The following is a 12,623-nucleotide window of genomic DNA, read 5'->3' as shown; positions in this document are numbered from 1 at the left end:
CAAAGCTAAGATGGTGTCTCTCGCCTCGCGCCCTCCGTTGTCGAGACGGCCATTCGTTTGATCTCGCGAGATCTTGGCCGCTATATCTCGCGGGATCGCGGCCGGGAGGCCTTTTTGCCTTCGTCGCGGAGCCACGCTGGTCGTTCGTAGATCCGCCGCCATCTGACTCGGAACTTGGCCCGACGCTGCTCTCGCCACCATGCCGCCCAAGTTCGACCCCAACGAGATCAAAGTCGGTGGGTATGGAGCCTGGCTGTCCTAATGTCAGGCGGCGTTTAGGCTTGATCCGGCTGAATTGTTCGGTCTGGTAGAAACCCCTGCAGGACCGGCACGTGTGAACGCTTCGTGGCGTGTCCAGCTTATGGTTCTGTTATTTTTCTTAATTCGGGAGTTTGTCTGACCTTGGGTAATTCCTGTGGTCTTATTCCCTTTCCTTTTTAACCCAATATGCCTCGCTTGATCAGGTGATTAATTAACCACCTAATTAATTAATTAATTATCAGACGATTAATCCTGCCACACCCTGAACCATTTCATTGAATTAGCCCCATTTCGTCGCTTTGCACAAACTTCTGCGCTCAGCTGCAATTGGGTTACCCACTAAACTGCAAAATAACGAAACAAGCTTATTGCGTGTGAACTCAGCTGAATGACGTGGCCCTTTATAGGTCCCTGAAGCGACATTGATTGACGTGTGTCACTTGCGTGGTGCGAGTTCAACAAAAACCTGTAAATGTGCTCTGCCACACAGCCGTAGAATCTCTGGGAGCTTTGTCCGGAAATGTTGCCCATCTGTTTATATCCCCCCCATTGCTAATATGGGAATATGTTGCCTTAGTGAATTAGCAACTTTTATTCCATGGTTTTCAGGCCCAGGAAGCTGTTTTGGGTCAAAATGAGCTGAATAGCAGCTTGGCTCCTCTTTTTTAAAATTCTTTAAAGATGTCGAGGCAGAAGGCCCAAACATGGTGGGAGAGCAACGCGCTTTATAATCAGAAAAGTTTGGGTGGTGGGTTGGCTGGTGTGTTGGTCTGATGCCCGGTTGCACTGGTCTCCCAGTTGCACAAGGTGCATTCACCCAACTGGCCGCAGATTATTTGTCGGTGAACGTTATTAGTTGGAGAAGGCGGCCATTTGTGTCTGAGCTCTGAAACTTAGCAAGGCTAGATCTCATGAATCCTTGGATGGGAGACCACTAGGATATCCCAGAGCTGTAGGCTAGACTGGGAAGATGCTTCCGTGTTGTTCCCAAGAAGGCTGCAGGGATATCACCGTGCAGTTGCTGGGAATCTCAGGGGTGTGTTTTGCTTTATTTTAATAGTTGTCATCAGTCCCGATCCAATGGTGTTTATTTTTGTTTTCTGGCAGTCTTCCTGAGGTGCACTGGAGGTGAAGTCGGAGCCACGTCTGCTCTGGCTCCCAAAATTGGTCCTTTGGGTTTGGTATGTCTTCTCTGTTTTCTGAACTAGAGCTTTCAATTTAATCTGATTACTTAGGGAATCTCTTCCTCACCCAGCAGAATCTCTAACGTGAGCCAAAGTGGTCTTTTGGGGCTTGATTTGGAAGACTTTGTAGCCTTACAAGCTAGGACGCTCACAAATTATGCCCAAGAGGCTCAGAAGCTGCTTCAAGCAATCAAGCAAGCAATCTTTTCTAAAATGTGATCCACGCTGATTAACCCAGCTCACCTAGGATGTGTGAATTTAACAAAAAAACTGTTGTGGGCTAGAAGCTTTTATGAGCAACTTGTCCCTTTAGATTTTAAGTTTTGTACGCAATTCCCTCCCTCCATTCACCCTCTGGGGCTAGCCATTAGAACCACCCCCAGAGTGGTGGTAAATTGCCTTCATCTGGGCTAATAATCGGCATTGCTTGACTTGCAAGGCGTAAACTTGAACAAATGAACAGTTGTCAGTTTGATTAGTCAATGTATGTCCTATTTCAGAGCCAGAGTTCTGAATCTCTGGCCGATACTGAAACAAAACGTTGGTGTTTGCTAATGTGCTGTAATGAAAACTCTGCTTCTGCCCTTTCAGTCTCCAAAGAAAGTGGGAGATGACATTGCCAAGGCCACTGGTGACTGGAAGGGGCTGAGGATCACCGTGAAGCTGACTATTCAGAACAGGCAAGCACAGGTACAAACAACGCCGAAAGGGATGGCTCCCTGGTCAGGGTGCCAAGTCTTGGAAGACTGGCCAGCTGCCACCATGGGCCATAATCCTGGCAGGGTCGACTCAGCCCTTCATCCTTCCGAGGTCGATAAAATGAGTACCACTCAGTTTACTGCGTGGGAGGTCTCTAAGCCTGGACCTTGAATATAAGGACTTGGGGAATCCTGGGCCTTGATGGATTAATAAAGTGTAACGGTACATAGTAGGGTGTAAGAGCTGGCTGCGTTTTGCAGCTTGGGAGCACTAACCAGTTTCTTGCCTCGCGTTGTGGATCTGTCAGAGGGGTTTATGTAGTTTTTCACCCTCTTCCTCTTACAGCAACCTTATGCAACAGGCTGGCCATCTTATAAATGTTTCAGGCATCTCGCAAGTGTTGTGCTAAATCAAAAGCCAGGTGCGCAGAGCTTTGTGAAACGGGGCTTATATAGGTTTTATTTAAATATAGTTTGTGGGATAAACTGGCTTTGGTTCACACAACCCCCTAAGCCGAAATCAGCTTGCGCTGTGGTTCAATTTGATGCATGAAGGTTAAGTCGAACCTGGGTAGCATAATTGAGCTGGACTGGATGGTTTGGAGCAGAAATAAGAAACTTTAAAATGTTTGTACCTTGTGTCGTGATCTGTCAAGTCTTATTATGTTGCAGTTCCTTTTTAAATAATTTATAGCCTCTATTCATCATATTGTCTCTTCTCTATGTTTCTGGGTGGTGGGAATATCTTTTGAATTGAAGAGGCTTTCTGTGGTCAGTGACTGATCTCCTTCCCATCTCACAATTTGTCTGTTTCTACCCTGTAGATTGAGGTGGTGCCATCAGCCTCTGCTTTGATTATCAAAGCTCTGAAGGAACCTCCTCGTGACCGCAAGAAGCAGAAGAACAGTAAGTGTCTACCTGTGGTGACTGCATGCACATAGCTTCATCAGCTTGGGCGAGGCTTGCTGGGGCTCCTTCTCCAAGCAAGGAGGATAGTTGCCGATCATGCATCAGCTTGCCAGGAACTGTCCTTACAGCCAGCTCTTTGAGAAGATGTTCCATCTGACTCTTTAGTTCAGAGAAGCAAGCCAAGCATGAAAAATTTAGGGAGTCTTCCACAATGCGTTGGACAGAAATGGATTGGGTTCCATTTGGTTGTGTTTTAAACCCCTCTCTAATACCTGTCATGGTATGAGTCAATCAATCAATGAATCTTGGAGAAATAATAGTTCTGATATTAGGGGTAAGTAAGAGAGCCTTAGGTCTCTGTAGCTGAGCAGTTGAGAAAATCAGGATGTGGGAAAGACACGTGTTGATTTATAAAGATTGGATGAAGCCAGCAAAATATGTATAGGATGTTGTGATTCAAGCTCACTTTGAAACTAATTTTTAAAATTAGTTTCATAGTTATCTCCAGTAATACTCAGGCCTGTTCATTGGGGTTGGAGGGGGACTTGCTGGGGTGAGGATCAAAACTGCCTTGAAATACATAGCAGTCACCCCCTTCTCACCAGCCACCCGCCACTGTGCCTGCCCATTTTCATCTATGGCTTGTACATTCCAGTGGTGAGCTGAGAGGAACCCCCTTTCAAGGAAACAGAGCTACTCTCTCCGTGGGTAACTCTGTGCCGAAGACTGGGAACAGAAGTAGAATGACAAGTGCGAAGTTTCTGAAAACTTTAGATGGCCACACTTGCAAAAACCAACTGGGTTCCTGTTTTCTCTTACAGTTAAACACAGCGGCAGTGTCAGCTTCGATGAGATCATCAACATTGCCCGGCAGATGAGACATAGATCCTTGGCCCGGGAACTCTCAGGTAATATGTGGGAATGGAGATGGAGGGTCTGGTTCTCAGTAGCTCGGGGCACAGCCTGACAGTTATTAGAAGTATACAGGTGACCTTGAAGTGTTTTTCATCCATGGGTTCCTTTATTGTTGAGCTTTTCTGAGTCTCTTCCTCTCTACAGAGCCAGGCAGTGGCCTTACACAGCGTTAAGACAATTGTCCGACTTAGCCTCTCTGTCTTCTTGACGAGTGGCAGATCCCCCAGAATCTGAGCTGGGTTCGAAGTCAGCCTTCTTCAGCTTATGTTGAAGAATCCACAATCCTAAAATGAATTCCTCTGTGCTGAAAGGACAGTGTTTGTAGATTGAAAGGGAGTGAGGAGGGCGAAGTGCGTGTGAGAGACACCTTACTGTAGTTCAGTAAAAGTAGACTTTTGAATTACAGTTTAATATGTTGCGAAGCAGGCTTACCCTTCCCTCTGAACTCTGCTTCTTCTGTTGAAATTCACCTTGTTAACGGGGTGGCTTGGACAGATGCAGCCCCTCCAAAGGAGGAGCGGTTGATTTCTGAGTGTGATCTGATCAACCTCCCCATGTTTGTTGGATGATAGAAGGGGACCTTGTCTGTGAGAAAACAGGTGGGCTAGCAGGCTGAGATTCACATCCTCCCACTACAGAGTGGGGGAGATGCTGGCTTTTGAACATCTGTGGGCCTTTCTACATTTTGAGCTAGGGAAGTAAGCTGGCATGCTGTGATGTGCACAGCAGGATGTCAGTGTGAATATGGACATTCCTGGCTCTCCTGCAGGGACTATTAAGGAGATCCTGGGAACCGCTCAGTCTGTTGGCTGCAGTATTGATGGGAGACACCCACACGATATCATAGATGACATCAACAGCGGTGCAATTGAGTGCCCGGCGGTGAGTGTTTGCCTTCCCTACAATAGACAGTTGTCAGCTAAATTAAGTTGCAACCCTCTCCTTGCCCATTAAACTCATTGAGTGATTCTTTCCCTAGTGCATCTCACAGGGGTGTTGTGGGGTTAAGAAGCAGAGGAGGCTTCTGTACAGTGCCTTCAACTCTCAAGATTAGGGTGGGAGACAAAGGCAATCAATGAGGAATAAACTGAGTTGGCCTTTTATTTTTTTCCTTCTTCAACAGAGCTAAGTCTGCCACCTGAATGGACTGGATGCAACTATCTTTCTGTCCTTACATAATACATGTAGTTCGTTTGGCTGTTGGCATGAAAGGTGGAGCCCTTTCTCAGGGGCATATCTTCCTCACCGCTTCTGCAAGGTTTGACTCTTGGGGCGTGATTCCATCACAGTCCCTCAAGAGTGTTGAACGGATTGTGTGTGCATTTCAAATACAATAAAAAAAATGGTGCCAGGTTAACTCGAATTCTATCTCAGCTATATTTTTAGACTTGAACAAATTACATCTGGTTTGCCTTAATGGGTATTTCTGCAATTATGAACATAGAAAGCTTCCTTTTTCTTAGTCCCAGAATTATAACACAACTTCCTTTTTTAAAACTCCAGTTAGGTTCCTTTAAAAAAAAAAAATCAGTTTTCTCCTAAGACAAAAATGCAGGAACTGGAGACTGTAAATAAAACAAAACACCCCCCCCCCTCCAAAGAGCCCCCTTCTGATACAGAATTGGGTACATCTGTGCCACTTGCTTGTCTATCAAAAAATATTTTCTAGCCCTACTATTAAACAGTAGGGATTTAATGTTTATCAAAATCTGTCTTTGGCTGACTTACAGCCAAAGGTTTTTCTCAGTATATAACCAGAGAAGCAGAAAGCCACACTACTCCTGTTTTCTTGTTTAGCTGCAGCGCCTCCCACATTGTACAAATCTGATTTAGTTAAAATGCTTATGTACAAGCGTGAAAGGGCTTTGCTTCTCCATTGCCCTGGATTTTTTTTTTTAAATGGAGATAAGGTCAAGAAATGTGATACAGGGCAGACTTTTTGAAAGTCACCAGAATGCTGTCTCTTTCTAAGTGTAAAGTTGGCAAATACTGTGTACTTTCTCTTTAAAAGTGCCCACTTTCTTCTCTTCCACAAACAAGCAACGTTTCCAATTGACTTGGTTTTGTCCACATCGTTCCCATAGAGGGATATTTTTTTATTTTTTCTTCTCCCTTACTAATATAAGTCAACCTGACGCTCAGAAGGCTTATAAACAAGAGATGACGCTTTTTCGCAAGCTTGTATTAATTGCAAGCGGCCCACAGATGTTATGCTGAGCAGAAATGGAGTGGGAACTATCCCAAACTGGTTTCATTGTGTCTGTAGCTTCACAGTGTTGAAAATGGGCCCGTTTCGTGTTTCTTGGGTCGTCTCACGCCTTGGATGTAGAAACTTGGGCAGCTGGGCAGACGAGCGTTATGCCCCCTTTCCACGTTGTAAGTCCCGGGACCTGGAGTTCCCTCTGTAAAAGAAGATTGTGGCAGGTCGTCATTTTATGTCTCTTTGCACATCTGGATTTTGCTCTAAAGCTGGGGGAATGAAAAAAGTGCCCCATGTCGCAAGGGACCACGGGCTGTGGAGATCCTAGTCCATCTATTGCTTGCTTCAGCCCCATCTGCCATATGGCCTTCACAAGGTTCCCCTTGGGAGGATGTGGCCTTCAAAAGGAGGATACTTTATCCATGTTATCTGAAGGAATGAATGCTGATTCTCTGTTCCTCACCTTTCTCAATCCATCTGTACAGACTGAGGGGGTTGATGATGATGGAGGGTGACCGGTGTACCACAAATGTATACGCACGTTCAATGTTATATTGATTGGGTCCTGGTTCATTTACGGCCTCTGCAAGGGAAAGCAGTGGTAACCTTATTGGGCGTGGGGGGGGGGGGAATTCAGAGAGGTCATCTTTTTGAAGCTCACGTTACCCAAAATAGTATGTTTTTGAGTACAAGTGCCGCCATCGCTCCCTCCCCACTGCTGGAAATGTAAAGTTGAGCTAGTAGAATCAATAGACTTGTGGAATACACAGCTCCTGTGGGTTGGTCCCGTAGTAGCACCCTTGTACATCAACAAAAGGCCTGGGACTGAGCAGTGGGGCCACCCTCAGGAGTTGGCATCATTGATTATAGGCCAACTGTCCAGAATGACTATCCTGCTCTTTCCCCCAGCTCCAGTTCCATTGTCACTGTTGGTCACCTGCTTTCTCTGGTTAACCAAGCAGTAGCATGAAGGATGAGCAGCTTCTGTTGCTTGGCTCCCTATCATTTCCCCCATTAGGGGATGGTGTGCTTTAGGCCCAGGTAGAAAGGGAGCACTTTAGTGGGAATGTTGAGGATGCTGAAAAGCAAGGGACCCATTCTGAAGACATCCTGTCCATGGGAAAGGAAAATTACCTGCCAGTATATACAGGGAAGGTTTATTATTGCCTTCTCTTGGGATGTTTTGGCCATCTCCCATCCAAGTATGAAACAAGCCTGGCCCTGCTTAGCTCTAAGGTCAGCCGAAGTGCTGTTGACCTGCTTGTCCAAGGTTCTACGAAACCTAGATGTTCCTCAACCTGCTGGGCTTCCCTGATGGCTTGCTCGGACCAAGAATTCCTTCCTGTACCCGGAGAACGTTTCTTGGGATCATCTTACCTTTGTTGACGAAAGAGAACTCTCCCTTCTGGCCAAAGGTAAAGTTTGGGGTGTTTGGCCGGTTGGCAAGTTTAGATCCTAAGGGTATGCCATACTGTGAAGGAGAAGGCCACTGGAAAAAAAGGTGGAGAGGTGAACTAGAGCGGATCTACTGCACTGTCTAGGTTTACTGATCTCCATCGGTGGACCCCCAGACATCCCATCTGAAGGGGCCTCAATGCGGTTGTGCTCTTCCTGGAAGTGATACGTACATTGGTTTCGGTGCTGAAGTCCACTTTCCTTGAGAAAGGGTTCTTGCTCTGGAACCAAGATTTCTGCCAGGCACGGCGCCCTCCGCCTTCTAGTAAAAATAGAAAAAGTCACACTACAGCAGAGGGGTTCAAAGAGAATCTCCCCGGATTCTCCTAATTCAATTTGATACTTGGTTGACACACTGAACAGGTAAAAAATAGTAGACGTGACAGGAAGAGACCACACCATTTTGGCCTGCTACATGAATGCTCCTTCTATGTCAGAAGCTTCCTTCAAGTAGATGTTTGCCAACTTTCAGCAAAGGTTCTAGCCCAGGTCGGTCTCTGCTGCTTAAAGTTTTCTACATACGGGGCTTCTTTTAACAGGGTTAAGTGTTTTTTAACATTGGAGGCCATAACTCTTTTCCCCCTGTTGTCTCCTGAAATAGGGCACAACCCATTCTGCTGTTTTGCCACTTCATCCCATCACACTGGTAGAGCAAAATGTCTGAAACCGACTGTTGTTTTCCCTTGACTGGGTGAAGGATCTTAAGAACCTCCCATGGAAGCCACTTGCCCAGCCAGCTCTAGCTACTGCGTGACAGGTTCACACACTGCCCTAAACCATAATGGGGCTTGGGGTTGGCTCAATACGTGCACGACTATCCGCTATTCAACAAAGCATGGCTTAATGTGAGAGGTGGACCACGTCCACTGCTTTATGGAGTCGACAGAAAGGACTCTTGATCGTCTGTCCATGGACAGCCTAGTGCTGAACCTCTTTCAGAAATGGGCATCGCAGAGTGAGATTGCAAGGGAGAAAATACAATTCGAAGCTGCAAGCTTAACTAATCTATGCTTGAATCCTGTCCTCCCTTGGTTGATCTTTTCTACGCAGATCCCTTTCTCCTTTGTCACAAACAGCTTCCTTGCTTTCCTCTTTAAGCCAGGTGGTTCTTTACCTGCAGATTTACCTGGCTTATGAATGGCTCCAGGTTAGCTTGCTTCAAATTCCCTGAATCCCTAGCCCAGTACCTCGAGGGGGAGTCTTCCACCCAAATGTGTAGGATGGAGCGATGATCTCCCTGCAGTTCACACTGGGAGGTGAATAAGCCGCTGGACCAGGACTGTCCACATTCAATAGCAACTGCATCCGACCTTGGGGTGCTTCGGGTGCTTGGGCTGCATGGCATCCTAAACCAAAAAAAAAAAAAAAAAATTTGAGGCAGCCCTATTTAACTGAAGTGGTGGATGGTTTTCAAAAACCCCATTTTTGGAGGACTAAGTGGGAGAATGGGGCTGGGTGACTTGCAAGCCAACTTTCCAACCGCTTTCAGCCATTCTCTCGTTTCACAAGACCGTGGGGAGATAAAACGCTAGCGGGGTTTGCGTATTTCATTCAGCCATCTTCTACGCGCCTCGAACTGGACTAAGCGTGTGCGAACCTGGCCTCTGTGCAGTTGGCTTAATGTGTGGCTTATTCCAAAAGCACAGCTTAGTGGGATGGGCAAACGCAGCCTTTGGGTTCGGCCTTGCTTCCAAGAAGATGCAAGTGCCAATGTGGGTGTTCCCCCCCCCTTGTGGGGTGTGTGTGTGTGTTCCCCCCCCCCTTGAGGCTGTTTAAGAATCTCCCAGATATTCTTCCATTCTAAAAATTTGCTTACGTAGGGGTATTCATCTGGGCTGCCGAAGGATGGCACGGAACATTACCAAAACATGAAAAATTTCTCTCTCCCTCTGGTGCCTGTCTGCAGTCCTATTTAAATCATGCCGAGTTAGAAAACTGAGCTTCAATATGCCCTATGTTATGCTGCACTTTTGAAACCAGCACACCAACGTCCTACTGCTACATTGGAATCATGCATGATCAGTTTTTCCACTAAGCCACCCCTGAGACCATGAAGAATATGAAAAGGAACCTGGCACACTGTCCTGAAGGTCTCCACTTACTGCTTTTCCTTCCTCCGTAAATGTCTGGGAATATGGAGGGTGCACGTGTTTCTCTGCTTTTGCGGCCCCTGGAAACAAACACAACAATTCACCCCGTGCAATCATCTGCAACTGGCTAATCAGAGTCAGCCAGCTTCATATCCCTCCTAAACCAAAAGTAGTTGAGAGAGAGACAAGGATCAGAGGTATGAATAATCAAAACCACCCACAAGAGCTGCATGTTGGCCCCTGGGCCTGGTGGAGGCCATACCCCAAAGCAAGAATGAGCAACTTCAGCTGCTTCTGGGCACATCTGAAATGTTTAACAAATGCCGGGGATGCGTCCGCAAAACGCAGTTCACCTGCCTTGACAGATATTTTGTTAATCCCTACCTCAGAAGGAAATATTAGTAGACATTAATCTATTAACAGATATCACAATATTCATAGATATTTTGTTAATACCTATATCAGAAGAGAAACTGCTGAGGTTCTCCCTTAGTGTTCTTTTGCTTTATTTCATTAAAAAAAATTAAAAAACAAGCTGTCTTCTACTGCATTTAAATATAAAAGTATCACAATTACTGTACTAACTTATTTTACCTTATTACTTAGGCACAAAGCCTCTCTCAGTCCCAGGAAGGAGGGGACAAGGGCAAGCTACTTCTGAAATTCTTGCCAAGAAAACTACAGGGACTTGTCAAGAGTGACTCACGCACAAATGAAGATTAAGGGGGCATGATGGATACTACCTATCCCTCCACTACAGATCAAGGATCTAAACTGAAACAGATCCAGACTATCAGTCTAGATCTTCCCCTCTAGAAAGTTGTAGATGAAGTCTACAAACTTTGATGAGCTTCTTCTAGGACTTTCTAGGGATGAAGATCCACCACCCTCTCAAGAAATGGACTTTAAGGTCCTTCTGCCTTGAGTAGGATCCTCAATTCTGAGCACATCAGCTAAGAAATTTGAACCCATGCTAGGCAAAACAATAGAGATGGATACTGAACTCCCATAAGATTTAAAACATGTATAACTCCAAACACCAGTTTCAAGGCCACCCTAACTCACAGGAGCAAGGAGACTGTTGTGGTTGAGTAGGCAGTACACCAACAAAAATCCTAACCCTAGCTCAAAATCCCAAGGCCAGGTGAACATATATAGACCTGGCTCTCAACATATGCTAAACTATAAAACGGTTGGTTGACATGTTTGCAAACCCAGCCATTGTGGACCAGTCAAACTTGGCTTAGTCCACAAACTACAGATTATGTACTTACAGATGTGGGGACTGACCAGCAAGATTTCTCTTACCCTCTTACTTTGCAGATTATTTTAACAGCCAGGGAAGAAGTAGGGATTCAGGTCTTCCCACCTAGTCTCAGGTGAGCAGAACCAGCTGCATGTTCATAACTATGAGGACTGTACCTGCCTTTTATAAAGGGTTGACGTTTGAGATTTCAATTTCTGGCCGCAGTCCAGGTATTTCTGGGCCATAAACTTGATTTGTTTCTTCTGGAAGTCCATTTCTAAGGCTCAGGGATGTGAACTGGACCATCCTCGGTCACCTGGAATGGCAGATATGTGACATCAGTGGATTCTCCTGCCCGAGGTTCCGTTTGGCTGGAGAGTGGCTATTGGTCATCTGTCAGTTGACCTTGGCAATGTGGCTTTCAGGGCTGCCCAAAAAGGGGCTGGCTCATGTAGGACACTAAGCCCTGGTTTGCTTAGCCATAGTTTTGGGAAGCCATCATGGCTGACCCATATTCATATACAAGCCATGGAGTATGTAGTGTCTCTATTAAACCTATATATTATATCTATTAAACCTATATATTATTATTATATTTTAATATAGTGTCTCTATTAAACCAGAGCGAGTTTGGTCTAGTGGTGAAGGCTCCAGGCTAGAAAGCAGGAGAGGGTGACTTCTAGTCCCACCTGAGGCACGAAAGCCGGCTGGGTGGCTTTGGGCCAGTCTCTCTCTCTCTCAGCCCGGCCCACCTCACAGGGTTGTCGTTGTGGGGAAAATAGGAGGAAGGGGTATGAAGCATGTTCCCCCGCCTTGCTTATAAAAGTAATAAAGGCGTGATAAAAAAATATTTTAAAAAACTGGGAAAGCACAGCAGGCTAAACTGAGATTGGTGGTTTCTGTGGATCCAGCAAGCCATGGTTTATGGCTTAGCAGGTTGAACAAACCCGGCCAAGTGTGGCTTTGTCCAGTTGATTTCGATGGGGAAATCTAAGATCAGCACGACGCACCTTCCACCTCCGAGGAAGAACAGGGCGCTGCGTTTATGGCACAGATGGGCATAGATGGGCATTTAACAGGGAAAACGTTTAAAATATTTCCAGTATTGAAAGCAACCATCACACCTAGTCATTCTGAAATACGATTATACTTAATGCCCACAAGTAAGTTCACGATTGGATTTATACACATGTATGTTACACGCTAGTATAGTGTGTATATACACACACAAACACGTATTTTTAGTATACACACTGTATAGAGCATATATAATAGACACATTTAACAGACACCTCTTTAGGATATGTATATGCGTATGCATGCACAGACCTGCACCTGCTTATTCGCTCACACGCGCATTTCTATTTAATAATGACTCGCACCGCTCCAGGAGGACCACGCACCCCAAAGAGGGGACGTCTCCTTTAAAAGGCGGGGAGAGCGCCGCGCGCATGCGCTGGGCCGGCCGCCGCGGGAAGTCTAACCCGGCGAAGGAGGAGGAGAGGCCGCCTGGGTGGGGCGGGGGGTGGGGCCTGGGGCTCTGAGGTCATCAGCTGCGGCCGCCGGCGGCCCGGTCACGTGGCGGCCGTCGCGGCGTCGCGCGGGAGGCCGGGCGGGCCCCTCCCCTCCGGGGTCGCGGAGCCGATGACGTAAAGGCGCGGCTCG

The 12,623-nt window shown here is 46.4% G+C and overlaps 2 protein-coding genes and 1 non-coding gene across 3 annotated transcripts; 2 read left to right on the top strand and 1 right to left on the bottom strand.

Moving 5' to 3' along the window:
- The first annotated feature begins 78 nt into the window (after positions 1–78).
- RPL12 (ribosomal protein L12) lies at positions 79–5,324 on the top strand. Its single transcript, XM_007420590.4, has 7 exons — positions 79–236; positions 1,369–1,442; positions 2,037–2,135; positions 2,968–3,049; positions 3,874–3,960; positions 4,737–4,849; positions 5,091–5,324. The coding sequence occupies exons 1-7, from the start codon at positions 200–202 to the stop codon at positions 5,094–5,096; spliced, it is 498 nt and encodes a 165-aa protein (XP_007420652.1). The 5' UTR covers positions 79–199; the 3' UTR covers positions 5,097–5,324.
- Positions 3,661–3,790, top strand: LOC112540590 (small nucleolar RNA SNORA65). Its single transcript, XR_003084683.1, has one exon. It is a non-coding gene; the product is annotated as a small nucleolar RNA SNORA65 (small nucleolar RNA).
- A 702-nt stretch (positions 5,325–6,026) lies between the features above and the next one.
- Positions 6,027–12,450, bottom strand: STPG3 (sperm-tail PG-rich repeat containing 3). Its single transcript, XM_007420591.4, has 8 exons — positions 12,288–12,450; positions 11,139–11,274; positions 9,725–9,792; positions 8,810–8,968; positions 7,796–7,884; positions 7,545–7,656; positions 6,631–6,750; positions 6,027–6,369 (listed from the first exon to the last, which is right to left on the bottom strand). Exons 2-8 carry the CDS (start codon positions 11,231–11,233, stop codon positions 6,236–6,238), a joined length of 777 nt encoding a protein of 258 aa, XP_007420653.2. The 5' UTR covers positions 11,234–11,274; positions 12,288–12,450; the 3' UTR covers positions 6,027–6,235.
- Between the last annotated feature and the right edge of the window lie 173 nt (positions 12,451–12,623).

Source organism: Python bivittatus, unplaced genomic scaffold (assembly GCF_059951505.1).
Source record: "Python bivittatus isolate LINGU-HERP-01145 unplaced genomic scaffold, Pbiv_v1 ctg000160_np1212, whole genome shotgun sequence".
Lineage (NCBI taxonomy): Eukaryota > Metazoa > Chordata > Lepidosauria > Squamata > Pythonidae > Python > Python bivittatus.
The sequence above is the reverse complement of the archived record's forward strand: the minus strand, read 5'-3'. Positions and strand labels throughout refer to the sequence as shown.

Excerpts from the sequence above, each read along its gene's own strand:
- RPL12 (XM_007420590.4), top strand. The coding sequence starts at position 200 with ATGCCGCCCAAGTTCGACCCCAACGAGATCAAAGTCG. Across the intron at positions 3,050-3,873 it reads CCGCAAGAAGCAGAAGAACA|TTAAACACAGCGGCAGTGTC; the intron begins GTAAGTGTCTAC and ends TTTCTCTTACAG. Across the intron at positions 3,961-4,736 it reads CTTGGCCCGGGAACTCTCAG|GGACTATTAAGGAGATCCTG; the intron begins GTAATATGTGGG and ends GCTCTCCTGCAG.
- STPG3 (XM_007420591.4), bottom strand. The coding sequence starts at position 11,233 with ATGGACTTCCAGAAGAAACAAATCAAGTTTATGGCCCAGAAATACCTG. Across the intron at positions 8,969-9,724 it reads TTACGGAGGAAGGAAAAGCA|GATGCCATGCAGCCCAAGCA; the intron begins GTAAGTGGAGAC and ends TTTTTGGTTTAG. Across the intron at positions 6,370-6,630 it reads GTACAGATGGATTGAGAAAG|AGGGAACTCCAGGTCCCGGG; the intron begins GTGAGGAACAGA and ends CTTCTTTTACAG.